At 59.7% G+C, this 27,053-nt stretch overlaps 2 protein-coding genes across 2 annotated transcripts; both read left to right on the top strand.

Moving 5' to 3' along the window:
* Nucleotides 1-858: 858 nt before the first annotated feature.
* On the top strand, nt 859-4,159 carry MYCL (MYCL proto-oncogene, bHLH transcription factor). The gene is made up of 2 exons (XM_068418027.1): nt 859-1,363; nt 3,600-4,159. The coding sequence occupies exons 1-2, from the start codon at nt 859-861 to the stop codon at nt 4,157-4,159; spliced, it is 1,065 nt and encodes a 354-aa protein (XP_068274128.1).
* Nucleotides 4,160-7,617: 3,458 nt separating this feature from the next.
* Nucleotides 7,618-22,566, top strand: TRIT1 (tRNA isopentenyltransferase 1). The gene is made up of 11 exons (XM_068417911.1): nt 7,618-7,797; nt 13,394-13,536; nt 13,991-14,087; nt 14,290-14,438; nt 15,336-15,478; nt 15,764-15,875; nt 16,442-16,554; nt 17,742-17,819; nt 19,233-19,342; nt 19,474-19,591; nt 21,951-22,566. The coding sequence occupies exons 1-11, from the start codon at nt 7,618-7,620 to the stop codon at nt 22,082-22,084; spliced, it is 1,377 nt and encodes a 458-aa protein (XP_068274012.1). The 3' UTR covers nt 22,085-22,566.
* The last annotated feature ends 4,487 nt before the right edge of the window (nt 22,567-27,053 follow it).

Raw genomic sequence — 27,053 nt, 5'->3', positions numbered from 1 at the left:
GGGCAGGACACAAACACTAAGTGACCCTACTGCTGCCCAAGACCTGGGCCACTCGCCTGCCCGTGCCCACAGGAACAGCCACGCAGTAGCAGCAGTCGCTGGTGCTGCCCTGGTGTGAGCTCAGGAGCCCGAGGAGAAGTGGGGGGACAGCCCGGTGCGGGGGGGTGGATGGGCAAGGGCACTTGGGGGTGGTCTCTGGCAGCAGGCGATGCCTCCCAGTGACTTGTCCCCACTTCTCCAGTTTGCTTTGCCACCACACTCAGCCAAACATCCCCAGGCTGGTGGCACGGCTGTGCTTGGCCTGGGTGCCCTCCAGCCAAAATCTTCTGTACAGAAGCCCCTCCTTAGCAGAGGGGGGGTCCCCCAGACCCCAACCTTTCTGATGGGGTAGGGATGGCACCAGGAGCCGGCAGGATGCTCTGGGGGCAGCGAGGGTCCCCCAGCCCAGCGGACGGGGTGACCACTGGTTGATAGCCCCGTTAGCATCCCCGTTAGCATCCCCGTTAGCAGGACCGAGGAACCCCGGGGGGGCCCGCGGCATCCCTCACACCGTGCCCCCCCGGTGGGCGGGGAATAGGGCAGGACCCCGCCCTCTATGCAAATCTCAGGCCGGTGATTGGCAGGGGGGCAGGGCCGAGCGCCGCAGACAGGCTATAAGAGCGGGGGGGCGAACAATGCACCCGCGGTCCCGGCTCGGGGGCTGGTGCCGCCGCCGCCCGCAGCGCCGGGGGAAGGTGGGTGCACCGGGGGCTCCCCCGCCTTCATCCATGGGGCTGGGGGTGCCCCTTTGCTGAGCGGGGCTGCAGGTCGGGCTGGGGGGTTGCCCCCCTTTTTTTCCTGCCCCCACCCCCCGCAGAGATGGAGTTTGACTCGTACCAACACTACTTCTACGACCACGACGCCCAGGAGGATTTTCACCGCTCCACGGCACCCAGCGAGGACATCTGGAAGAAGTTCGAGCTGGTCCCCACGCCCCCGCTCTCCCCCCTGGGTACCCCCGGGGAGAAAGGCTGCTGCTCGGGGCCGGAGGAGCGCTCCGGGTGGCTACCGCGCTCCTGCGTGGCCGGGGAAGAGCCGGAGTATCTCATAGGGACGGGGCAGATCTTCGGGAACCTCAGCGCTTTCATCCTCAAGGATTGCATGTGGAGCGGGTTTTCAGCTCGGGAGAGACTGGAGAAGGCGATGACAGAGAAACTTGCCACGGGCACGCAGAGGGCTACCCCCCACAAGCCCTCCTTCGCCCAGGATTTTGGGTTCAGCAGCTCGGTGAGCGAGTGCGTGGATCCCGCTGCCGTGTTCCTTTGCCCGCTGGCCGAGAGCAAGATCCCCGCATCCTCGGGATCCGAGGGCCAAAGCGATTCGGGTAAGGGATGGAGGTGCGGGGTGTCCGGCCCGGCCACCCTCCAGCCTCGCTGCACCCCGCGGGGAGCCCGGCGTGGGGGACACGCGTGTCCGCACATGTGCGTGCCGGGAGCCTCCCAGGCAGCGCCTTTGTTGCGGCTCCAAGCGAGCCCCGGTCCCGGCCCCACGAACAAAGCGGGCTCGGCTGCTCCCCTTCCCGCGGGGGGAGCCCCTGCCCCTCGCAGGAGGGTGCGTGGGGCTTCCCCCGGCTCTGCGTGGGGCTCCGGTGACCCCTCTCGCTCGTCCCGGCCCCACGGGAGCCTCGCGGGCGGGTTGGTGAGGGGCAAGTTTGAGCGTGGGAAGTTTCGGGGTTTTGGAGCGTTGCAGCGTGCTCCGGTGCCGGCCGGGAACCCCGGCTGCTCCCACGGCGCCCACCCGGGACGGGCTTTCCCCGGGACAAAAGGCAAACTGTCCCCGGGGGGTGGCAGGTCGGGGAGCAGCGGCCGCGTCCCCTGGAGCGGTGGCTCCGTGGGACGGGCAGGAACATCCCGCATCATCCCAGACCCCCCCCGGGGCACGTCTGCTTGTCCCGCGTGGGGCGGGGGGGACGTGTTTACACGGGGGGGGGGCGGGCTGGGAAGCGAATGCCTCTGAAACCCACTAGCCAAGGGCAACGTGGAGCCACCCCCCCGCATCCCAGTCCCTGTTTACAAACACACCCCCCGGGGCTCCCCAAACCCCCCGGCCGGGCCGTGGGCTGTTTCCCTCGCTCCCACGGAAGCCGGGCTGACTCGGCCGTGCCGTGGGAGCGCTGACGCGGTGCCGTGACCCCGTTAATAAATCTGCCGGTGGCAGCGACCTGCGCCGGTGAGTCACGGTGCGGGACGGGGACTTAATGCCATTAGGAGCGCGGGGACGGTAAGCAGGTCGCGGGCGTAAGAGGCTTAACCCCAACTGGGGGGGCTGGCTGGGGGGGGATGTGGGGGTCCCGGTCCCGGTGGGGTCCCGGTCCCGGTCCGGATCCGGCCGCGCCACGTGGGCGCCGAACAAAAAAGCAACAGATCGCAAACAATAAGCGGGGCCGCGCTGATGGACAGGGGCGCGGGCCAATGGGGTGGTAGGACAGCCGGCCGGCTCCGCCAGACAGCCAATGAGCGGCTGGGGGGGGCGGGGCTCCGCGGTCCGTTGTTTATTAATGACCGGTCCGGGGTGTGTGTGTGTGTTTATACACGTGGCTGAGACCGGTCGGGTTGTGACACTGATGAGCGCGGCCGTCGCCATGTGTGCGGGCAGCGAGCGTCCTCCCAGTAGCTCCAGTAGCAGGGTGGGCTGGGCAGAGCCCTGCCACAAGCAGGAGGGTGCCCTGGAGCCCAGCTGGGTTTGAGCATCTCGGGGGACCCTTAGTGAGTGGCTGAATTTCCCCCAAAGCCCAAGGAAAAAGGTTGGAAGCGCATCCTCAAAGTGAGAGCGATCACAGGCGGGTCTGGAGCCAGGTCACCACGCAGTCCCCAGGGGCCAGCTTCATGCCACTGGGCTTTGCTGGGACAAGCTGCGGTGACAACAGGCAGGGTGCTTTGGGTCCAGTTATGCTTTATCTGGATCTCGCTGTTCACAGCTCTGATAACCTCCCCATCTGCTGACTCCAGGGCTTGGGATGCCTTCGAGGTTCACCGAGTCTGTTGGAAGGACCCTTTCACCTTTCCCTCCCGCCCTTCCCCGTGGGGGATTGTCCCCTCTGTCCCCGGGAAGCCTGGGCTGAATGGGCTTTATCACTTGTGAAAAGTAACAAGTCACTGAAGCGGGAGCTGCAGCCAAGGGGAACAAAGGGCAGCTCTGCCCCCACGTCCCTCATTTACAATTCCAATGGGCCATGAAAGCGCCCGACCAGGGTGAACTTTAGAGCTCGGCTGTCCCGGGTCCCCAGCATCCTGCTCCTCCTGTCCCCTCCCTGGGCAAGTGGGATCGGGTGATCCTTTATCCTGGGCACGTGTGGCTCCCGGTGCTGAAGTGGGGCAGCAGCAATGCCCCATCCCAGTTCTGGGGGTCCAGGCACACAAATATGGAGGTTAAGCAGGAGTGATGGTATTGGAAGAGAATTTCAGTCGCATAATCCCTTCTGGAGGTCGCGGTGGGTTTGCAGTGCGTGAGGAAACTTTTGTGGGATGGCAGCAGGGGATCGTGCAGGGATGACGAGGAGTGACCAGGGGCTCCCAACTGATGAAGACTTCTTCTTTTTTTGCCGTGTCCGTTTTGAGCAGAAGGTGAAGAGATCGACGTTGTGACGGTGGAGAAGAGACAATCGCTCAGCCTGAGGAAGCCGGTCACCATCACGCTGCGCGCCGACCCCTTGGATCCCTGCATGAAACGCTTCCACATCTCCGTCCACCAGCAGCAGCACAACTACGCCGCCCGCTCGCCGCCGGACGCCTGTCCCCCGCCGGAGCCACCCCAGCAGGATGAGGACGAGCCACTGAACGCCGCGGAGCCAGCCCCTGCCATCACGCTGCCTGAGCCCGGCTTGCCAAAAGCCGGCAGCAGCCCCGGCTCCGACAGCGAGGATGTGGCCAAGAGGAAAAACCACAACTATCTGGAGCGCAAGCGGCGCAACGACCTGCGCTCGCGCTTCCTGGCCCTGCGGGACCAGGTGCCCGGGCTCGCCAGCTGCCCCAAGACACCCAAAGTGGTGATCCTGAGCAAATCCTCCGAGTACCTGCAGTCGCTGATCAGTGCCGAGAGGAGGATGGCAGCCGAGAAGCGGCAGCTGCGGCTGCGGCAGACCCAGCTGCTCAAACGGATTGCTCACCTCAAGGGGCACTAGCACCCAACGTGTCCCCCACCCTGGTCCCCACGACACCCCCCCTCCCTGCTCCCTCTCAATTTGCACATTTTAAAATTCTTTTTTTTGGTTGCTTGTTGAACCGTTGGCCCCAGGGGGCTGGAGCACGTGGTGGTCGCTGCATGTGGGGTGGCTGCAGTGGTGTTCCCGGCTGTGGGAATGGGGCCACAGTGGGCCCCCCACCCCACAGCATCACCTGGGCTGGCTTCTTGGCACCGGGTGTTGCAAGATCCCCCCCGTGAAGCTTTCTCAAGTGAATGCTTTGATTCATGGGCTCAACTCTGTTCCCCCTCCCCAGCAGCCCCTGCACCCCTCTCTGCTGTTTGCCACCAACAGCATCACTGGGAGCTGCCCCTGGGCGTCCATCTCACCCTAAAAATCCCAAGCAACCATGATCTGCTCGGGCTTAGGGAAGCAGGAGGAGGCAGACACGGAGAGCCCAGCACGGGGCTCGGCTCTGGATCCCTGTGGAGATTGTGACGGCAGGATGTCTTTCCCACCAGGGTTAACAGCACCCCGTGGGCGATCCCCTTGCTCGGCTGGACCGTACCTCACTTTCTTACCACTTCACGCAGTAGCTTGTCTTGGATTTTATGTTCTAGAAACTGCTGCTGTAACTGCGAGTCTTATACTGGAGGCTGTGTTTTTATACTGTATTTTTGTACCACTTTTTGAGAAGTATTGGTAAAGAGTTTGCTTTTTTATATATATTATAAAAACTTTTTTTTTTTTTGGAAGGGGGTTCCTGCTGTGGGGGAGGGCTCAGTCCTGCTGCACTTTAGGGAGATCAGGAAGGGGCTGGCTCCTGCTGGACCCTTGAGCTGAGTCCTTGTGGAGGCCGGTTCCCCCCTTGCAGCTCTCCAAACCACCCGTTTGCAATAACAGGGGATTTTTCCCCTTTCCCATCCTTGCCACCCCCTTTCCCCACATTCTGAGAACCCCCTCACCAGCAGCCACTTAAAACCCCAGTGAAGCGTTGGGCTTTGCAGGGGGCCAGGGTGGGTGGGTAGGGGGGCTGTGCTGCCTTCGAGGCTCCCCCCTGCCTGTGCCATCCTGCTGCCCACCCTGCGGTGGGGTATGTGGGTGGCAGAGTTCCCTGTCCCCTCCTGGGGGTGCTGGCAGGGGTGGCCCTGCAGGATGGCACCCTCGGGTCCCACTGACCTGCTGAGAACCGTTAGAGTTAACACTGTGGTTGGATTTAGCACTTTCTTCGTTACCTCACACTTCATAAATAAATAAGTTTGCAACAGCCTGGGTTGGCTTTTTCCGTGCAGGCGGCTGTGGGTTTCCATGCGTCACGCCATGATGCTCCTTGGGGGGCTGGACTGGCCACTATGTTTTGGGGTGTCCTTGCCACTCATGAACAGAACTGAGTATATTTTGCACCAGGGCTTGGCTGCTTTGCTGCCACTGAGACTGAGCTCTTTGTTCTGGCTTTCTTCCAGCGATCGAAACAGAAGTGGTCACGGAGATGGGGCCAGGGAAACGAATCACCTGGATTATTTTTCCTCCTTTTAAGTGGCTTTATTGGCAAGGAGGGGCAAAGAGCCCACACTGGGCTGGGAGAAGGCTTTGGTGTAACTATAAACCCCTGTAATGGGGCTCGGGGCAGTCAGTGTGGGGCCACGGCTGCCCCGCGGGTCGGGACGGGGCCGTGGTTGGCAGTAACACTAGAGGGAGGGGGAATGCAATCCGCTCGCTTCAAGGGGCATCGGAGAACTTCATACACCCAGATCTGCCGAGTGGATGAAATTATATATATGTGTGTTCTCCCCACTGTTCCCAGACTCAATGCGTTTGGGTTTCCTTCATAGAGGCAGCGAAAGTCTTACTCTAAATGCAGGAGGGACACGGGATCCTGTTACTGCTGAGAAGTCAGAAGAGAGCTGCTGCTGCAGGAGACTCAATCACCCGGGGGAAGCCAGCCTTAAAAAGCAATGATTCTGCACAGAAGCTCTTAAATATCCCTTCCCTTCGGTTCCGGCAACATTTCACACTTTCAGCGTGTTGCATCATGCTGTGGCAAAGCGTTTTAGAGGCGTATTAAAAGTTGCTCGCAGGAACCACAGCTCAAACACGGAGCAGGGTGACCTAAATCTGACACCTCGCCCATGCGCAGGGAACAAAGCCCAGATGTACCAGTCCCTCAAACGTTTATTTTCGTTGTGTGTACACTGACACTTGCAGGTTGGTGTCTTTTTTTTTTTTCAGCTCAAGGTGACCCTCCCAATAAGGTTTTTAGTAAGGTGTGGGGGTTTTTTTACATGCTGAAGGCACACAGGATGTTTAAAACATTGTTTTTGTGTCTTGGAAATGGTGTGCAGATCCCGTGGCCTGAGCTGAGACCATCGTCAGTGGAAAATGTAGTTGGTCTCAAATGAAACTGAGGAACAGTTGTGGTTTTGCACGTAACCTTTGAGTTCTCCTGCTTAAAGCCCTCATGCATAAATCTCTCTCTACCTGAAACTTCCCTGGTTACTGAAGCAGACGTCTCCTCTCGTATTGCCACGGTAGGGATGAGGAGAGCAGACTGACAGTGCTGTTAAGTGAACAAAATACACACGCAGGGCTTTTCCTCCTCGCTCGTTCAGTGCTGCAATTCGCAGGTGTCGCCTGTGACTATCTTCAACATTTCCAGGGCTGACAGTTCTTTTTTTAACGCACATTGCCCTGCTCACACCCTCCTCCTTGCAACTCACCCCCTCGCCTCTGCTACGATGTCCCCCCTCCCCAACCCACCTCCGCTTTCCCACCGTCGCCGGGGCAGCCCCGGGGGGGGGGCGTGGAGGATGCGGTGCCGCCTTCTCGGTGCCGCCTTCACGCCTGGGCTGGCAAATTTTTAGGACAGTTGCCCGAGGGGATGATAATCCCTCGCCCTCCAAGGGGGGCCGGCTGCCCGCCCCCCTCCCTGTTGCCATGGCAAAGGATGTGTGTTGCCAGGGAGAGCGGCGCCGCGGAGGTACCCTCCTCCCGCCGTCCCCGTGGCAACCGTCTCCCTGCCTTCCTTCCCCTCCGTTGCCACGGAGACAGCCGCCCGCTCCCCATCTCCCCCTGTTGCCGTGGCGACAGGGAAGACGAGCCTCAGTGGAGGCTGCGGTTGCCACGGCAACACGCTCCTCTCTGTTGCTATGGCAACAGCCCCGCTCCTCATCCCTCTGCCCCGTTGCTATAGCAACAGCATCCTTCTCACCCCAGCCGACCCAAAAAGGTACCACGGGGCAGAACCCCCCGCGTGGACACGGCCCGGGAGTGGGGCGGGGGGTGCCGGGGGGACCCGAAAAGGGGCCGGGGGTGCAGGGATGGGCAGGGGCCAGGGATGGGGACCCGGGCCGGGGACAGGAACCCCGCCTGGCAGAGGGACACAGGGCACAGGGCCCGGCCCCGTCCTCCCCGCGGGCGGCCCCGGCCCCGGCCCGCCCCCGTCCCGCCCGCTCGTCCCCATGGCAGCCGCCGGGCCGGGCCGGGCTATGGCGGCGGCCGCGCTCTGCCTAGGCCGGGCCCCGCCGCCGCCGCGGCCGCTGGTTGTGATCCTGGGCGCTACCGGCACCGGCAAGTCGGCGCTGGCGCTGCAGCTCGGGCTGCGCCTCGGCGGGGAGATCGTCAGCGCCGACTCCATGCAGGTACGGCCGGGCCCGGCCGGCGGGAGGCCGGGGGTAGGCCCGAAGGAGGCCGCGGATAGGCCCGGGAACCGGGAGACGCCGGGGCCGGGCCTGGGGCTCGGGGAAGGCCACGGCGGGGCCCGGGGGAGGCCGCGGCCGGCCTGGGGACCGGGGAAGGCCGGAGCTGGGCCCGGGATCCCCGGCGGGGCGCTGGGCCTGGCAGAGGGTGTCGGGAGGCGGCCTGGCCTGGTACTGGGGTGGGCACTGGGGCCTGGTCGGGGCCCGGAGAGGCTCAGCCCCGCGGGGCTGTAGGGAGGGCTCCCCCCGGGGACCCCAGGCCCTGTGGCTGGGTGCCTGCAGGGGACAGCCCGGGGGACAGATCCTGCCCGCAGGGTGTGCTCCCGGCCTGGCCTCGGTGCCCTGTCCCCGTGCCCAGCTGTTTGGTTTCGGGGGGGCGGTGTCACGGTGTCCCCTCCTGCTCTCGGGGGGAGTGTGCCGGGCTCCCCATTAGCTCTGCACGAGGTGGCACAACCAAAACTGCAGAGCTGGGTTCGTCCAGCCTGCTCAATAAATTCATCTTTTGGAAGGAAACCAAAGCGAGGGCGTTTTAATTTTAACCTGCAAAAAGCTCCGCGGAGGTGTAAGGAGCCATGGACTCAGGGAGCGCAGCAGCTGGAGTTAATCGGTAGGAAGCGACATCCAGGATTGCTCCTGCGGATGCAGATCTGGGCAACCGTGCAGGACGTGGCGCGAGTCCTGCCGGATCGAGGCCTTGGGGGTGTGTGTGTCAGTCCGGGCCGGTCCCGCGTTGTGGTTCGTGTCCCGGTTGGGAGGCCTGGCCAGGCAGCAGTGCTGGCCAGTGCTGGCTGTCCTTCCCGAGGCTGGTGTATGGCCGTAGCGCTCCCCTCCCTGGTCACCTAGCAAAGGGACACTGACAAGATACGGGAAAGAATATTAAAAATTATATTTGCTAATTGCTGGTGACCCTGTCTGTGGTCTCGTCTCTTATTGCAAGTGGCAGCGTGGGATATATCGGTTGTACAGCCAGGGTCAGTAAATGCCAAAGAACTGAGCCTCATTTTTTGGTCCTAATTGGGTTCAGCTACAAGAGCTTTGTCGATTTCAGCCACTGCAGGGGTTTTGTTATTGTTTAGTAAAATGTTTTCCTTCTGGGATTTGGTTTCAGTTTGTGGCCAGCCATGGTGATCAAGGCCCTCAGCAGTTAAATCCGGGGCAGCTGACCCAGGCTGGCCCACAGGTGTGTTCTGTATCGTTGACATCAAGCTCACTATAAAAGAGAGGGTTTGGTAGGAAGAGGTGGGCTTCTTCCTACCTCTACTCTATGCTTCTTCTTTGTGATTGCTGGAGCAACTTGCTACTGATCTGTGGATAAGTATAGTGTTGTCTGTTTTGTGTTGTCATTTATATTGATTTCTTCATTTTGTTAAAATCTGGTTAACTTCAACGTACAAGTCTCCCTCCTTTTCCCAATTCCCTTCCTCATTTGGGGAGGGGACATTGGCTGAGAGAAAAACTGTTATTGTTTAGCCCCAGGTGTGGGCTAAACAAAGACACCTTCCTCATCAACACTTTCACTGTTCTGTTTCTATAACACCTGAACTTTCCATCAAGTTTAATGTTTAACATGTTTATTACACTTTTTAAGGAGGTGTTTTCTGCCAACAGCCCCCTTTGTGCTGCTTAGAGATGGACTTTCTCTGTCCTGCGGCCACCTCCTGGTTTCCTGCACCACGGCTGCTGACGCTGGTCACTGTTTGTATCCCAGAGAGCCAGATTTAAAAACTCCCTCTCCTGAATTTGGGTCAAGCAATCGGAAAGCTTTAATTTATTTTATGGAATGTTTTCCTTAAGCTCTTGGGGGAAAGAGTGTGAACCGACCTTCCTGATCCTAACAAGCCCCAGAGTGTGTGGTGGGTTATTCGTGCCCGTTTGTGTCCTGTGAGCACTGAGGTTCTCAGACCGTGCGGTGGCTGCCAGCCCGGCTTGATGTCAGGGAAAGGGCTGTTGGCTTGAGCGATCCTGCGAACACAAGGCTCCTGCAGCATCCCTGCGGACGTGGCTGGAGCCCACTGGCGTACTGTGGAGTCTCATTTCGTGCTGGTGGATGTTTTGACGCGTGTATTTTGTGCTCTGGTTGTTTCGGGTCCCACTATGGGAATGCAGGTGCTGGGAGGGCTCTGGCTGCAGGCGCCCAATGGCATCCCCGCTCCAGTGGCTCTCGTCCTCCTTTCCTTTTAATCTCATTCTAGCGTGACTGTGGAGCGAGAGCCGAACAGCTCCCGCTACTCTTATCCTGTAGCGCAGTGTGCTTTCGGCGCAGCCTCTCGGGGCGGCGAGGTGGGGGAGCCCTGCCTCTCCACCCTGAAGGCACAGCCTGGAGCAGCCAGCGTCTGCGCCTCCCCCACCGTGCTCCACTAACCCCCGTGCCCCGCTTAGGCGGCCGCAGCCAGCCAACTGGGTCTGCTTTCTTGCTGGCTTTGTTCCCGTGGAATATTGTCTCCCTGCTGCATATCCCTCTGCTGCGCAGAGCTGGCTCCGGTGTCCTTCGCGAAAGAGTTGCTGGGTTTTAAAAATCCCATTGCTCATTCTCGACTGACAGCTGCCAGCGACCGCGGTGCCCTCAGCCCCCTCTGTCCATTCATTGCCGCGCTCTGCCGAGCTCTGACAAACGCTGGCAGTGTTTTGGGCAGCTGCTGGAGCCAGAGCCAGGCTTGGGAAGGGGCCGGGGAGCCCCGAGCCCACCTGTTCCCGCACACAGGCACCCCTCTATCTCCAGGGTGTTTTCATCACGGCTGTGGTCACATTACAGATTTAGCTGCTGCCTGCCTGCAGCTCAGCAGCTCTGGTTAATCTGATGGCCTCTTAATCTTTCTTTTTGTCCTTTCTGTTGCCGTTTGTCATCCCAGTGAGTTTTCTTGAGGAGTAAGTAGTTCCCTGGGGAAGCCAGTCCTGCTTTTTCGTTCCTGATGGAGCAGTGAGTGCGCAGCAGTCCCGGTGCCAGCTTGCTGGGGGGCCCCATCCGCTCCTGATCCCACTGTCCCTTCTGGGTTTCGTACTTTGAAGTGGCGATGCAGTCCCTCTCCGGAGGCTCTTGTAGCACACTGGGTACGTTTGCCAGTTAGTACGTCAAGTCAGGACATCTTAAGAGCCTTCGCTGACATCCTGCTCGTGGCAGGGATCAGGGCGGGGAGTGAATCATGCTCTCCTTGCACCCCAGCTTGATCTGGGTCCTCTGTGCCGCTCTCCAGCTGGGACATCCCTTGGCCCCTGTGAAATCTTCACACTCTTCCCAGCTGTAGGTGGCTTGGATGTGTCTGGGGTCCCTGTGCTGCACAGCCATCATGTCACCTTCGATACTGGGCTCCCTGTGCTCAGGGCAAGGACAGTGCCTTTCCCCCTCGAGTGTCAATGGTGACAAAGGGACAGAGTTTGGGATTCTGCATGACACTGGTGGCAGAGTGAGGGTTTGGGAGAGCCCACCCTTGCCAGGCTGAGGAGCCTCACAGGCACTGTTCCCCGAGGGTTGCTGGTGTTTGTGTCTCCTGCCTCAGTTTCCCCACCCTTTAAAAGGGGAGATGGCGCTGACCTTCCAGCACAGTGCTGGGAGCCGGGGGGCTGACGTCCCCGGGGCTTTCGGTGGCAGAGGTGGGAGGATGCCGTCAAGGCTAAGCATCTTTAGTCCCCGGCTTGTGCTCGGTGTCTCGGAGGCCTGCTGCTCCAGGCTGCCGCTAATCTGTTTTGAGGCCTTAGAAAGCAACAAAGGCTTATCTGAGCCGCTTGCTGAAAATAGAACTGAGCGTCGGGCGGACGTCTCGGTGCGAGGCCCTGCCGACAGCCAGCTGGTGGAAACCTTCTCTGGGCTTTGCTGGGTGTGTGTAAAAGGCTGCCTTTGTTTCCTCCCAGCCCACACACTGACACTGCATTCCTCCTCCTCTTGTTGCCAGATATTCGAGGAGGCTCTCGGTGTTTAATCTCCAGAAGAACCTTGGGGCACTGGAGCCTGAACTGTAAATCCCGGCTCTGCCCGCTCAGGGCACTGGGAGCTCCCGGCTGCCTCGCGGCCTCCCCGTCAGCCCTCTGTATTGACGGTGGTTTCAGGCAGACGAGTGGGAGTCGGAGGAGCTGGAGGGCTGGACTGGCCCTTGCTAGGGGAGAGAAGGCGCTGAGCCAAAGCTCGCTGAATTCAAAGGCTTTCAGTGCCCACTGGAGACGTGTGTTGACTGGCGCTGCTCAGCCCGGGCTGGCTGATGGGAGAGGATCAACAGCAGCCAGCCACGGGGCACGTTGGCAGAGCGCTGCCTCTTGGGCCTCTCCTCCTGTCTGCTCATCCCCTGGAGCCAGCTGGGTTTCTGCAGGGCAGAAAGGAAGAGCATTTGGTTGCCCTCCCTCTCCCTCCTCGCTTCCAGCCCCCAGGCGAGCCTTTCTCCGCTGGGACCAGGAGCAGGAGCTGGCCCTCGCCCTCCAAGCTGGTTCAGCCACCCCAGCAGCTCCGGTTCAGCCACCCCAGCAGCTCCCATGACTGCTCTGGGCAGGGATCGGGCTTCCCTGCTCCACTAACCTCAGGTCGTCCCTTGCTGCCGCTCTGTGCCTTCTGCCCGTGGGTCACCTCTGTGTCACCTTGTCCTTCCGTCTGGGACCAGGTGAGGCAGTGGGTGGAGGCCGCACTGCAGCCCAAGGCTTGGCAGCTTCTCAGAGGGGATTAGTGGGAAATTTGGTTCTGGAAGTCTGGCCCTCTGGCTGGGGTGGTTTCTGGGTGCTGGAGGAGGAAATGAGCACAGCCGTTTCCAGTCCCTTCTCCCAGTAGCCCAGTTTATCCCAAGCTGGGAGAGTGCTCCAAGCAGGGAGGTGCTGGGAGCTGAACGCATCCTCCCTGCGACTGTGGCACGAAGCAGAGCCTTAGCCACCGCCTGGCGCGGAGGGTGCTCGGTCCTTGGCACGGCGCAGAGCTGGGCTGGACAGAAGGTCTTTATGTGCCCCACTGCAACCACGTGCCTGCTGCCAGCACCCTCGGGGTGCGGGTCCCTGCTCTGATCCCTGTTTGTCTGCAGAGCCTTGCATCACCCACTGACAGGCGTGCCTGGGGCAGTGCTGGGGCACAGGGATTCTGAGGAGGGTTGTGTTTGCCTGCTGTGGGGAGCAGGGCAAGGAGCCTTCCTCCCTTCTCCTGGGTGAAAGATGCTCTCATCTGAAAGGGCTCTGCCCATGGGACCCAGGCGGGCCGTGGGGATGGGATGCCAAGCTGAGGCAGCTCCGGTACTTGCACTGCCTGGGCTGTGGCTGTTGCTTTCTGCAGCCTGGAGGGTGGATTTGGGCTGTGACTGGGATGTGTGCTGCTGGGATCGCGGGTTGCCTTGGCTCTTCACCAAGAATGCTCCCAAAGGGGTGGTTTGGGTGGCTTTTCTTTCTGCTCTGCTCTTAGCTGAAGGCTGGCATCTCTCAGCAGTGCTCTCCCAGGTTGTATATCCCAAAGTTGAGATTGAAGATGCACCTCGAAGCAGCAAGATGCTGCTGGTTGCACTCACTGGTGTGAAGGAGCAGCGGTTGGTGGGGCTTTCATGGGACATAGAGGTGAATGATGGGCTCTTCTCTTCCCCAGGTGTACAAGGGCTTGGACATCATCACGAACAAGGTTTCTCTGCAGGAGCAGCGTCTGTGCAGACACCACATGATCAGCTTTGTGGATCCCCTTGTCTCTAACTACACGGTGGTGGATTTCAGAGACAAAGCCGTGGCTCTGATATCCTTTCATGCTGCAGCCTGCCTGGCCAAGCAGATACGGACTTTGCCCCCCCGCCACAGCCATGCCTGCAAGAGGGATCAGTGTTTGCGTCAGCCTTGGGCTCTGACATTGCAGCTGACTCTGGCTTTCAGAGGATACCGCTCATGAGCGGGGCTTGGAGCTTTTTTTACCCAGCTAATGCTTAGGGCTGGTTGGGGAAGGTCTCTGCTGCACTGCAACAGTGCTGAGCTGGGTATTGCCCTCCCTGGCAGTCCCTGGGTGTCTCTGAGTGTTGGTGGTAGCTGGCACAGGTAGCAGAGGATAGTGAGAGATGAGGGACACCTATAACCCTGTCCTGCAGCCTCACCAGCTCCATGGGGCTGGGAGAGTGGGGTCTGGGCCGCAGGCTGCTGCTCCCCCCAGCCCTTGCTCCCTGCCATGCATCTCTGCTTATGCTCCCTGACTATGGCACATTGAAGATATCTTTGCTCGAGACAAGATCCCTATTGTTGTGGGAGGAACCAACTACTACATCGAGTCCCTGCTCTGGAAGGTCCTTATCAACACAAAGGTACCGTTGAGGGGCTGCGTATCCCTCCGGGAAAGGTTGAACCCCATGTTCAGAGCAGGCTTCCTGCAACTGGGCACGGTGCTCTCCCTGCTAGAGTGGGGCAAGGAGAACCAAAAGCCCCTCATTCATCCCATGGGTCTGGGGGATCTTCTTGCTTGCCACAGATGAGTGGCTTGATTCAGGGCTGCCTTGTGTCCCACAGGAGAAGGCCAGCACAGCCCCCGGGCCGGTCACCGACAGGAAAGTGGAGCTGGAGCAGCTGGATGGCGTTGAGCTCCATCGCCGCCTGAGCCAGGTGGACCCAGAGATGGCGGCCAAGGTGCACCCCAACGACAAGCGCAAAATGGCCAGGTGAGCTTGGCGTGCTGGGAGCAGGAGGTGCCAGGGCCCAGCACCCCTTCCCAAGGGAATCATGTGCCTGGGAGCATGGCAAGATGGGCTCTCCCATCCCAGGCGGGTGCTCCCGGCCTCTTATCAAGGTGCTTGGGGACCTTGGAGCACTGGAGTTGGGGACCTCTCTGGGGTCTGAGACCTTTGGCTACGCACCCCCCAGCTTGACCTGCCTTTGAGGTCCAGGACAGCGCGTTGCTCCTGGCTTGTGTGCACCGGGGCTGCTCCTGCTGCGGTGCCCCAGCAGTGGGGTTTACCTGGAGCTATTTAAAGAGCAAGCTGCCGTGCTGGCTGAGTAACATAGCTGAGCTCTGTGGGAACGGCACGGCAGCAAGACCAGGCTTGCTGCTTCGGCGGGCCCATCCCAGCCGAGCCCTGGCCCTGGGGGAGCAGAACGCCGCCCACCCCATTCGCACGGTGCAGAGGGACAGAGGGTTGGGCACCCCGTGCAGCTTCCTCCACCTCCCTGGCTGGGCTGGGCTGAGCTGGCAGGAATGCTTCGCAGCATCGGCAGTGCTGGCCCCTTCCCTGCAGCCCTGCCTGGCTGGAAAGGGCAGGGCTGGAGCCAGAACCCCGTCCCCTGCAGGGCTTGTCCCAGTGCCAGGCAGGAGTGGGTGGTTGTGCTCTGGGCTCCTGGGGTGCCATCGCTGTGCTCTGCACTGCGCTGCAGCCCCGGGACCTGGGTGTGCTGGGGATTCCGGGCACGGGATGGGGCAGAAACCTGCCCTCCCCCTACATGAGAGGCTTGGATTGCAGCGAGTGTCTGTGGTTCCCTTTGCTGGAGCCCCCAGGGCTGCTGGGGAAATTGAAAAGCTCATCCTCACCCAGCCTCTGAGCTCTGTCTGTCTCTGCTTACAGGAGCCTCCAAGTGTTTGAAGAGACAGGGATCCCCCACAGTGAAATCTTGCACCAGCAGCAGGAGGAGGAAGGTGGGGGACCCTTAGGGGGCCCCCTGAAGTACCCCCATTCCTGCATCTTGTGGCTCCATGCAGACCAGGCAGGTGAGAGTGGGCTTTGCACAGCTCCTGGCTGGCTGAGCACGGTGATGCGGGGTTAGGGCTGATTCCCTGCTCCGGCCCCAGCCCCCTCCCTGAACAAGGCAGCAATTCTTCTGGTATCTGTGGGTGTGACAGAGGACTCCCTCCCCTCACCTGCTGGACTCTGCCTTCCTCAGGAGCATCGGCAGGCTGGCAGTGCCAAACCGAGCCCTAGCGCATTGTCCCGTTGTGGGCCTCCCGAGGGCACGGCTCCGAGCGGCTGAGCGTGTCCTGCTCTCCTCCTCCCAGCTCTGGACCAGCGGCTGGAGAAGCGGGTGGATGACATGCTGGCTGCGGGACTGCTGGAGGAGCTGCGGGACTTCCACCGACGCTACAACCAGGAGAAGGTGGCCGAGAACCGGTGGGTGAGAAGCCAGCTCCCTTTCTGGTCCCAGTCCCACCTGCCAGACCCATGCAGGGCCCGGGCCGACTCTCCCTGCAGCAGCTCCCATGTATGGCTGCTCCCAGCCCTCTCCTGGCAGCACCCGCTCCTGCAGCGGGTGCCTGTCTCTGGGGGGGCACCATCAGCGGTGAGGTCTGAACCAGCCAGATCCTCCAGCACTTCCTGGCCTTCCCTGCCAGAACCCTTCGACCAGGGTTGGTCAAACAGCAGAGTCCCTGTGGGTCTTAGTGTTGAATTAATTTTGCCTGGACCATCCCTGCCAAGCGGGGACATTTCCCCTCAGTAAAAATTACCTGGTGCTGCCCGAGTGCTCACACAGCAAAGCTGATGTGAACTGTCACTGAAGGCACCGGTCTGCGTTCCTGTGTGTGCCTGGCTTGGCTTGTGCCCCAATGCCGTGGGCTTATGGCCACCTGTGGGGGTCCTGCAGGGTGAGACACAGATCTGAGCTGTTACGGGGAGGGTTGAGGTCTCCCGCTGTTCTGAAGGAGACTTTGTCCCCTCTCTCTTGTCTTGTTCTCCAGGCAGGATTACCAGCACGGCATCTTCCAGTCCATCGGCTTCAAGGAGTTCCACGAGTACCTCGTCAGCGAGGGGAATTGCTCGCCCGAGACCAGTGCTCTGCTGCTGCAAAAAGGTGAGAGGAGCACCCTGGGTGCCCTGCATCCCTCAGCCCCATGCAGCTCCAGGTGACACTGTGTGATGGTCTGAACCAAGCTCAAACCTTGGGGCAGATCTTGTTGGGGTTGAGGTGCACCTTTCTCTCTGCATTTTCCACTTCTGCCAGCCCAGGGGGGCAGGGACTCCTTTTTCAGTGCTTGGAGAGCATTTCTGAGCACACACAGAGCAATTCCTCCCTCCCTTCCCCCAGGTCTCCTTGCAAGATGTACTGGGCACAGTGTGAGTCAGGGTCTGGAGCTGGTCCACCAGTGACCTGGGTGATGGGATCCCAGCCGGGATGTGAATGCTGTGGAGAGCAGGGCTAGAAAGAAGGAATGAAGCAGAACTCGGCATCTGGTTCAGCAGCAGGATGGTGGGAAGGGATCTGGGGATCTGGCAGATCCCAGCATGTGTCAATAGCGATGCCCTCTTCGATGGCACGTGTCGTTCTGGAGTGTCTGGACTGATGTGCTGTTGTTGGAGGAGAGAGCTGCTCTGCTCCTCAGCACAGCAGAGGTCCCAGGCGGAGTTGGTCTGTGTCGAGGAGGGTTCAGTGCGAAGTGGAGATGGAGGCTGAGGAAACCACAGAAATGATAAAAGACTTGAAAACAAGTCTAGTGCGGAAGGGTCTTGTTGTGTCTGCTCAGGAGACAGTTATGGAGGGATATGATAAGTCTGGTACTAAATATTGAAAGGTTACAGTGGTGAACCATCGTCTGGGCCCGCTGTGGGTAGGACAAGGAGTCCTGGGCTCTGTCTGTGCAGTGAAGTATTCATTTAGGTGTTACGAGAGCAGTGCAGCCCCTGAACAGCTTGTCCTACCTGCTAAAGGTTTCAGGGCAGAGGTTTTGGGCCCTTTCCACCCAGTGTTCATTCAAGGGCACTTGGGCCACCTTGTCCAGCCCTTCTGTGCTGTCCCTACGCGCTGTCTGGCAGGGCCTGGCTGCTTTGCTGTGGTCACCACTTCTCACTGCTGGCTCGGAGACCTCTGGGCTGACAGTAGAAATACTTCCCTTCAGTGAGCGTGGTGCCATCCAGCACAAACTCTTGCCTTGTGTGATTTGCTCGTGCGGGAGCTGACAGCCCCTTCTCACTCGGCTCTGAGCTCGGCTCACAGCGTTGTGCTGACCTTGGGTTTTATTTTTTATTCCCTCTGCTTCAAAGGGATCCAGGCCCTGAAACAGGTGACCAAGAGATACGCTCGGAGGCAGAACAAGTGGGTCCGAAACCGCTTCCTGAGACGTAAGTTCCTGCCCTGCCTCACCATCCCTGTTCTCGCAGCTCTTCTCACCCCTCCTTGGCACATCCCCTACTCCCGGCTCAAGAGAGGAGAGTGATGGCTCCTCTGCTTTGGGGCAGCGTGTGTTGGGGGGACGCGAGTCTGGCAGAGATCAGACGATCCTGCCTGGGTTCTTCTGGCTGCCCTGGCTCTGCGGGTGTCTGCGTCCACCCAGATCCCTCCAGGATGCACCCACCAGGCTCTGCCCTGATTGCAGCCTGAACGTGGGTCCCTCTCCTTCACCCACCCATGCTCCCTGTGCAGGGTGAAAAACCCAGTTGACAGCTGCCCTCCAGCTTAGCAGCAGGAGCCCATTGGCAGCTCTTAGCCTCCAACTGCGGTGGCAAGGAGCCAGCAGGACTTCCCCGTCCCAGCCCCAGCCTTGGAGCAGGGCCAGCAGCAGCAGCTGGGAGCCGGGCACTTGTTGAAAGGTGCTTGGTAGGGGCAAACCAACAATAAAATAAAATAAAAAAAAAAGGCAGGGAGAAACGAGTGAAAAGATGGGCTTTGAACGGGGTGCAGGAGCTTTCCTGGAGCAATGTGCTTGGTGGCTGTGGCTCACCTTTCTGGTGGCAGGTGTGCTTCAGATCGGCGCTGTCGGGAGCTTGTTTGTGGTTACAGCAATAAAAGGCAGCACCTGCTGAAGTCTTTGGCTCTGTCCGAGCGGGGCCCCGTGCCCGGTGGCTGCGGGCAGGTGAGCCGTGGCAGGGCAGGAATGGCACTGGAGGGAGCAGGCGCTCTCTGATTGCAGCTGTCTCCCCCTGGCTGGGCTGCAGCGAGCACCCCGTGCCCTCATGCCAGGCTGGGGGAGGCCGAAGGGGTGGCTTTGAGACTGTGCCTTGTCAGGTTGAGGCATTAGTAAAGCGTCTCCTGCTGGGACCTGCTGCTGTGAGCCGGGAGCGTTGGCCCCTGCAGCCTCATAAGCAATTCCAGCTCGGAGTGGGAACCTGCACCCGCAGATGCCTCATCCAGACTCCATGCCTGCATCTGCTTGTAAGCTTTGTGTGATGGCTTTGTGCCTGGATCTGGCTTTTGATCTTCTGCAGCCTCCTGTGGACCACGGCCGTGGTGAAGTGTTTGCTGTTACGATGGGCTGTCGGAGTGCTGGGGTTTTGTGATGCTGTCCCGAACGCAGACAGCCCTGAAGGTGCTTGCTGGAGGTGTTAGGTGTTCTTGCTGCCCCCCAGGCTGAAGTCTCTGCTAATTTTGGCTGTGGAAAGGCTGGTGCTGTTTGCTTCTGAATGCTAAAGGACAGCTAGACAGGAAAGAACAGATCTCTCCTGGTCGCAGCATAGCCCCAGGGGTGCTGGGACATGGTGCTGGGACATGATGCTGGAGAGGTTTTGGTGGTGACCTGCCTTTCTGTCTCTCTGTAGGTCCCGGGCCCAACGTGCCTCCAGTGTACGGCTTGGAGGTGTCTGATCTCTTGCGGTGGGAGGAGGATGTGCTGAAACCTGCTCTGGAGATTGTGGAGAGCTTCATCCAGGTACTGGGTAACTGGAGTTAACAAGGGAGCCGTGGCTGGGAAGCCAACTTCTCGGTAGTCTCCAGGCCCCATTACTTGGCCAAGCAAATTTTCATACTAGAAACCAATTTGAGGCATTATTTAATCTACAGGGATGTGAGCCCCCAGCAGAGCCGCTGAAGATGGAGTACGACGTAAACGAGAACAAACGGAGCCATCGCGTGTGTGAGCTCTGCGACAGAGTCATCATTGGGGACAGGGAGTGGGCAGGTAGGATCTGGGGAGGGGGACAGGAGAGGACCTGGGAGGGGGCACAGCGAGCGCAGTTATGCGGAGGGGTGGAGCGAGGCATCCTCCGGAGCAGAGCAGCTTCCTTGGCTGTCTCTGCTTGGCCGGATGACCCTCGGCACATGATCTTGGGCTTTCAGGGAGTGTTTACAGCCCGTGTATGAAAGCAGCCATTTGCAAGCCCAGAGGGGGTGCAGGAGCTGTGCCACTGCAGCCATCTGTCAGGCTTCCCCCCCTTCCCCAGCAAACACTGTCACACTCTGCTGTCACGCCAGCCGTGGGGATCTATACGTAGCATCAAGCCTCGGAGCTATCTGTTTTTAGTCAGTGCTGCTGGTCCTTTTCAGCACTTCAAAAAGCACAGAAGAAATTTGTTGCTTCTAAAATTTTGTTGTGTGAAATGGAAGTTTCTTAATGTTTTTAATAGCTCAGTTTTGCTCCAATATCTCCTATTTGTGTGGTTTTCAAACAAGTATTCTTAGCTGTAACGGTAATAGAAAGGGATTTTCTATTTTCAATAGACTTACTTTAAAAGAGCTCAGCTGGAATCAGATTAACTCAGTGAATTTATCTGTGCTGTGAGGCTCATGCTGAGAACCAGAAACAAAAAGTAGTGGAGAAACGGGCTGCAGAAATGAAACTGGTAAATCTCCATGTGCTGCCCAAATGCGGTGTGTGCAGACACCACGCAAAGATAAATTTCCCAGGTCATTGGTTGTTGGATTTGAATTATTCGCTTATTCCTGTTGCTCCAGGGAACTGCTGAAAGCAAAGATGGAAGTTGGCTTAGGATGGGAAGCTCATTGTAGTGAGATCTAAGTGTGGTTGTTATTTTAGCCTCAGCTGTCTCAGCTTGGAGGTGCTTTGAAGGAGCTCTGCCTGCTCCAGAACTAGAGGACTCTGAACGCTACCAGGGTCTGTGCCATCCTTCCAGGTCCAGCAAGTTTTATGACCGAGTGGGAACTCCTCAAGATGCCCCCAAACACTACAGCTGCAACTCCATGTCCTCTAGGGATGTCACCCCAAAGTCTGGTAGATGATGACAATTCTCAACCAAGACCAGCTGCTGTTCTCTGCATCCAGCTGAATTTGCCTCAAATCCCTGGATGGTGGGAGAAAAATGGTCCAAAACCTGGGTGTTACTTGTAACTGCAAAATGTAAAAGCTCAAAGGGAAGTGAAAACAGTGGTGGGAGCTGAGTCAATCTGCAATCTGGGATGTTTTCTTAAGTCAAGTTACAGATGGTTCTGGGAACTCCTTCCCAGTACCCCACCGGCTCGGAAAGATTTTTAAATTTTAGCTAATTTTACAATTTGTGTGGACTTAAAAGAGTAAGATTGCTCCCCAGCGAGCAGCAGCCATCAGTGCTTCTTCCAGCCACTCTACGCCTTGGTGTTGCTTGTGACAAATTGTAAGAGGTGAGGCTTTGTTTCCAGCTGAGGGTGACCCTACAGCACTGTGACAGAGCAGCAGCTTTGCGTGTAATTTCATCCTTTGGCCAAAAAAAAGGATGACTGGAAAATACCTGAGGGCTTTGATTCAGTGAGCACATACCCTTGTTTAATTAAGGCCCTGCTTGAAAAGTTTGCTGCTTTAATTGCTGCTCTGATCTCTTGGAAACAGCGAAACTGCCCTGCTGAGGTGGTGCGTTGGTCTGGTTAGACAAAGCACCTTCTACTTAGGTAATGCCACTGATACAGGAGGTTTTACTGTCCTTAACTATGTGATTTCAAACAAATGCAGCTCCTGCTGCCCCGCTGTGTCAGTACAAGTTGCATCCCTGGGATTACACCTCAGTTCCCAGCTGACTCCTGCTGCTCTTGTAGCTGAGGGCCTCACCAGCAAAAGCATGACTGCTCTCCAGCTCCGTCCCTATCCGCTCTCAGATGTACAGGGTGTCCCTGGTGCTGTGGTGCAGGCGTCTGGGCTTACAAATAATCCTGGCAGTGCTCCAGGGGGTGGTGGAGGGTTGCACCACCTTGCCTGCACCCTGCGATGTGCCACCTTGTTGGTGACGTTTCCCTTTCTCCAGTCCTCCCAGCGTCGTGTCTTGGTTGGGAGCAGACCTGCTGGATGGAGTCTTGTGCATATACAGAACCAGGATTTTTCCCTCTCCCAGTCCTTCCTGTGGTCAGGAGAAGGCTTGGAAGGGTTGTTCCCCCTCTGAGTCCCCATAGTTTGGCGTAGAAGTGTCCTGAGAGGTGGCCAGGGCAGGGCCTGGGTGTTCACTTTTCTGTGGGAATGAATTGTGCAGGAGGATGGGAAGGGATGGGGGGATCGGGTCGGGTGTTTCCTTCTCCATGTTCCCCAGAATTAAACGCTTTGTTCACTCTTCCTCCAGCTCACACACGATCCAAATCCCACCTGCACCATCTGAAGAAGAGAAGGAAGCTGGAGGCCGCCAGCTGTGCTGCAGAGACCGAGGGGGGCAGCGGGGGCACAGAGACCCGGGGCGAGGACAGCAGCTCACCGTGAGCCCGTGAACCAGCTGGTGGAGGGCAGCAGCCGCACTGCCACCCGTGCGGCGAGAAAGCGACTCAGTCCTGGGTGCCCTTGAACCCAACGAGCTGAGCTGTTTTTCTTCGGGGTGAGGCAGGTTTGTAAGTGATGGCCAAAGGCCGTCGGCTGCATCGGCTCCTCTTGATGTGGCCTCATCGCGCCGGGTTCTCATGCTTTGCATCCCTGGGCCCCGGGGCAAGGCTGCTGGCAGCATCCTCCCGTGCCAAGCGTTAATTCCTGTCAGAGACGCAGCATTATCCTTGGGATGGTCGAGCTGATCCTGCTGGCATGTGAACTCAGACAGAAATTCCCCTGCACTCCTCCAGCTTGGCCAGGAGTGCAGCTCCAGAGCTGAGCGAGCTCTTACTGCCTTTATTGTGGAGAGGATATATATATTTTTTTCTTTTATATGGAAATAAAGTTGCAAGATTATTGTGGGTTCCCCTCCCTATTAACAAGTGCAGTTTTCTTGCTCTCTGTTCCCCTCTGGCCCAGGTTCCCCGCTCTGGGCGCAGGGCAGGACGTCCAGGCCTGGTTTCTTCTCCCAGTCCCCTTTTCTGCAGCTTTGGAGGGAGCTGAGCAGATGTTCTCAGCTCGGCGGAGGCTGAGCCCTGTGCGCAGAGCAGGTGCAGAGGGAGCTGGCACCTGTTAAACAGGAACTTGGAAATGATCTCATTGAGCTCGCAACAGATGAGTCTGTCCTAGTTAAAGCTGGATTCCCGGGGGTTTACACTGTGGTTTGGCAGCGGGAACTGGCCCCACATTTGAATCCGAGTTGCTGAGCAGCACATTCCTCGTGCCGCAGTTGGTCTCCGCAGTGTCCTCGTTCCCGGAGGATGTGAACGCCCAGCGTGCTGCGCTGGGTGAAACTGGGAGGGCCTTTTCCAGCGCGTTTGGGGTTCTCCTGGCAAATGCAATCAAGAAACTTCCTGCTGGGGAGGGTTTTGGGGTGGTAGAGCACATTTTTTTTCCTTCAGCTGCTTGCCATGTGGCCAGAGCCATGTCTCAGGGCTCAGCCTGCGAGGGGAAGGGCTGCACGGGTGGATCTGCCGTGGTGGGCTCTGGAGCTGCCTGCTCTGGGAGGGGTTAGATTAAACCTCTGGTTTGTGTTCCCCAGCGTGGGATTATTTCTGTCACACTCCGTGGGGGTGGCTGCCGTGGGTTGTGTGATAGGGGCGTGGGGTGGCTGAAGGGGACATGCAGGGAAGAGCTGGGAATTTGGCTTGGCTTTTCCCTGTCAGCGCTGGGCAGAGCTGGGCATCAGCTTTGAAATGCTGGGCACCATGTTTGCGTTGCTGGGTCTGTTCTGCAGCACCAGCTGAATCTCGTCTCCAGCCCAGACTTGTTTGCCATCCCCGCTGACTCAAGGGTGTGTGGATGCGGGCTCAGCCCAGCGCTGGAGCACATGGCCAAGGGCTCGTGGCGTGGAGCCGTGTTCTCCAAGCCTGGATGGAGGAGATGCAGGTGAGGGCAGGTATAAAGCCCCGTTTGCCGCTGGTGTGCTGAACGTGGTCTCACATGGGCATGTGGAGTCATCTCGCCAGGCCAGGCTGGGATCACCGGGGCAGCTCTGTGAATGAGGGGTGGGATTAGCTGCTCCGTCTCCTGCGTGCAGTCCGATGACCGTACTGTTAGAAATGGATTTAATATCCTTAATCGGTTTAATATGAACTTTGTTATCCCCACAGATAAATGTTACTCCTCTCCCACACTAGCTCCTGGGCTGCCTGTCCTGTCCAAGAGCCTGCTCATGGCTGTCAATGAGGACACAGGTTTTTTATTTACCCAGAGTCGGGGCCAGCATCTCAGTGATGATTTGCTCTCCGAGGAAGAAGCTGGTGTCTGTTGTACTTTGCTGTTCAGAGGACTCGAGGCAGGGAGTGGGATCGAGCTCCTGGCCGGGGTCACACCAGTTCCTGGCGCTGGCACACGTCGTTCAGCTCCTGCTCCTCTTCTCTGGGCCCTGCCCGCCTCCCCCGTCACCCGCAGAAGGGACAATGTGAAATTGCTCTCCAGTCCCAGCCAGGACTTGCTGAGAAAGTTGTTGTGGTCTCTGGTTTCAGGCTGCTGTAAGTGCCGAGGGGTTCGGGGCTGGGGAACGGCCCTTCGCTCCATCTGCCCCCCGCTAATCCCCAGACAAACGCGGCTCTTCCATCTGTGCAGCCGGAGCCGCCGAGCCCATCGCACCAGCCACTTAATCTAAATGGCTTTGGCCAAAGATAAGGTCATTAATTACACTGGGATTAGAAAACCGTACGGGCCTGGTGTGGTTTGGCTCGGCATCAGTTAAACCCCGCGGCGCCCCGGCCCAGCTGAGCATCGCGAGCTGGATGGGACCCGTGCCCTGGCTCATGGGGCATCATCCGGTGATGCTGCCTGTCCTCGGAGCCCTCCTCTCCCTCGGGCACTGGCATTGCGGTGGCATGGGCTCCTGTCCCCGGCCACAGGCAGGGCTGGTGACACAGGGGATGCCCATGGGGGCCACCATCCCCTGGGCTCAAAGCAGCCCCAGCCCCTTGGCTGCTCTCCGATCTGTCCGTGATGCTCAAGGACTCGTGTTCTCACCCGTGTGGGGCTGCCCTGGGCTGGGGTGGGACGTGCCCCCTGCTCTGCCCCGCGAGGTGCTGCGTGGGGGACAGGCGGGGCTGAGGGCACACATGTGGCATGAGTTTGGCCTCAGCCCTCCCCTCCTAAGGCAGACGCAGCCCTGCGGGGGGGACGTTACGGGCGGCCGGGCTGCGGCTCTGTGCCAGGAGCCAGCTGGCACCAGGGCACAGCTGTCATCATGCCTGGCACCGGTGACCAGCTGGTGCCTGTGCCCGCGTTCGCTGGTGGGTTTAAAGGGTCTGACTGTCCCTTAACTCCTGTTGGAGGTCCCGGGTGGTGACGCTGTCCCGGCTCTTCCCACCCCAGTTCCCACGCTGCAGGGACCATCCTGCCCCAGTGCCTTGGACGGGCTGGGGGACGGTGTCACCGGGGGACGGCGGCTCCTGCGGACACGTGGCAGCTGCGGCCACCGAACTGAGCCACGTCCCAGCTTCATCTTCAGTTCCCAGGTGGGATCATTATGCCATGAAGAAGCCCCGGGTGATGGGCTTGGCGAGAGGGAGCCCTTGGGGTCTGCGTGGGGTCAGCAGGGCTGGCTGGCATTGCTGCTGTCACAGGGCTGGTGGACAAAGGTAATGGGGAAACTGAGGCACGGCTGGTGCATGGAGGTGGTCTGAGAGCTCCTGGAGCAGGGCAGTGCCGGCCGTTTGGGATCCCATGGCCCATGGGGTGCCTCGACAGTGGTTCGGGGCAGGCTGAGAGGAACCCGTGTCACAAGAACCTAAAAATACCAGGAGCCGTTGGCCGAGGTTGTGCAAGAGCGTGTGCGGCCGGCGGGAGCTGGGTGCCTTTGGCGGCAAAGATCCTGGCACCGGGCCCGGGAAGTGCCGGCATCCCAAGGGCTGGGGGGTGCCAGGTCTTCCCCCTCCCCTCTTTGTCCCCTCCTTGTGCTGCTTGTGGTCCCCCGGGGCTGCCGTGGCTGAGGGGTGCTGGTGGGTGCCCACGCAGGTCTGGGGACGTGGGGGCTGCAGCGGGCGGGTGGGCAGGATGGGTGTCCCCGTGTTGGCACCCTGAGCAGTTCAGTGGGGGGGGGTCCAGAGTCCAGGGGGGCTGTGGGGACCCTGCCCGTGCGCCCTCTGCCATACGCTGGTTGTTTCCCATTGTGCAGGTGGGGAAACTGAGGCACAGGCGTGCTGACGGGGGAGCCACCCAGCACGAGGGCTCCGGGGTCCTGGTCCCACAAGTGGGGTGCCATGTGGGGGCCATGTGGGTGAGGGGGGCCGGCGGTGCGGGCGGGAAGGGTGGCGGGAAGGGGAGCATTATCCAGCTGGCGGGACACCAAACCCCGGGGGACTTGGCCCCGCGCCCCGGGAGTGCGGCCATGGCGAGGGGGGGCCCTGGGATGTCCCTGGTGGGGGGGTGACACAGCCCCCGCCAAGGGCAGGCGCAGGGCCCTGCGCTGTGGGGTGTCCGTGGGGGCCTCCCCCAGCTCGGGGGGCTGCGGGGTGGGGGGCTGAGCCCCAGTGGGTCCCGCCACAGTGGGACCGGCACGAGAGGGGGGCACTGGGGCTGCTTTGTCACGGTGTCACAGGGCCATCTGCCGGCAAAGGCACAGGCCCCGTGGCAGCCAGCCATGGCCTCCAGCAGCCTCCCAGTCCTCCCAGTCTGCAGCTGCTGGGGCACTGGGGCAGGAGGGTGCCCTGGATGGGCTGGCTTGGGGGCAGCCGGAGGGGGCAGCACCACCATGGGGGGACACCCTGGGGGCCAGCCCGGGGTCGTTGTCCCTCCGGGACCTCCTGGTCACCAGCAGTGTCACGGTGGGGTTGAGACATGGCGGGGACATGGGATTTGTCCCAGCAGTGATGGGTCCCTGGGGCGTCGCGGAGAGGGGACGTGGTCCCGGGGGTGTCATGGAGGGGGCCCCAGGCTCGGTGCGGGATGGGACGCAGCAGAGACGGCCCCGCTCCGGCAACGAACAGATTAAATGTCATTTTATTTCACACCCAAAAAAAAAAATAATGTAGAAAAGAAGAGGGGAGTGGAGATTTAATTGCTCCTATTAAAAATCTACCAGGTGAGACGGAGCCGTTTCCACCAGAGTCAGTGCAGGGATGGTCATTCCTCCTCCTCCTCCGCAGCCGGGTGCTCGGGGGTGAGGATGGGGACAGGGGTGACACCTGCCCCGTTCCCCCTCTCCAGGGTGTCCCCTGCCGTGGGTGCTCGCTGCCGCCGGCCCCAGCGGCACATCCCTGCCCGGCCCCAGCACCCCCAGCGCGGTGTCCCCACGGTGCCACCCGCACCAGAAGCGGGTGCTAATTTGGGGGTGGGGATGGGGAGGGGCTGGGAGCGCGTTGGGGGTGGCCTTGGGCCATTTTGATATATTTTTTATATTTTTTGT

The sequence above is a fragment of the Nyctibius grandis genome, chromosome 24, assembly GCF_013368605.1.
Source record: "Nyctibius grandis isolate bNycGra1 chromosome 24, bNycGra1.pri, whole genome shotgun sequence".
Lineage (NCBI taxonomy): Eukaryota > Metazoa > Chordata > Aves > Nyctibiiformes > Nyctibiidae > Nyctibius > Nyctibius grandis.
The sequence above is the reverse complement of the archived record's forward strand: the minus strand, read 5'-3'. Positions and strand labels throughout refer to the sequence as shown.

What these genes read in the sequence shown, in the direction of transcription:
- MYCL (XM_068418027.1), top strand. Translation starts at nt 859, where the DNA reads ATGGAGTTTGACTCGTACCAACACTACTTCTACGACCACGACGCCCAG. An exon ending in CGAGGGCCAAAGCGATTCGG is followed by an intron (nt 1,364 to 3,599) that starts GTAAGGGATGGA and finishes CGTTTTGAGCAG; the next exon opens with AAGGTGAAGAGATCGACGTT.
- TRIT1 (XM_068417911.1), top strand. Translation starts at nt 7,618, where the DNA reads ATGGCAGCCGCCGGGCCGGGCCGGGCTATGGCGGCGGCCGCGCTCTGC. An exon ending in GACAAGCGCAAAATGGCCAG is followed by an intron (nt 14,439 to 15,335) that starts GTGAGCTTGGCG and finishes CTCTGCTTACAG; the next exon opens with GAGCCTCCAAGTGTTTGAAG. An exon ending in TGGGGACAGGGAGTGGGCAG is followed by an intron (nt 19,592 to 21,950) that starts GTAGGATCTGGG and finishes CTCTTCCTCCAG; the next exon opens with CTCACACACGATCCAAATCC.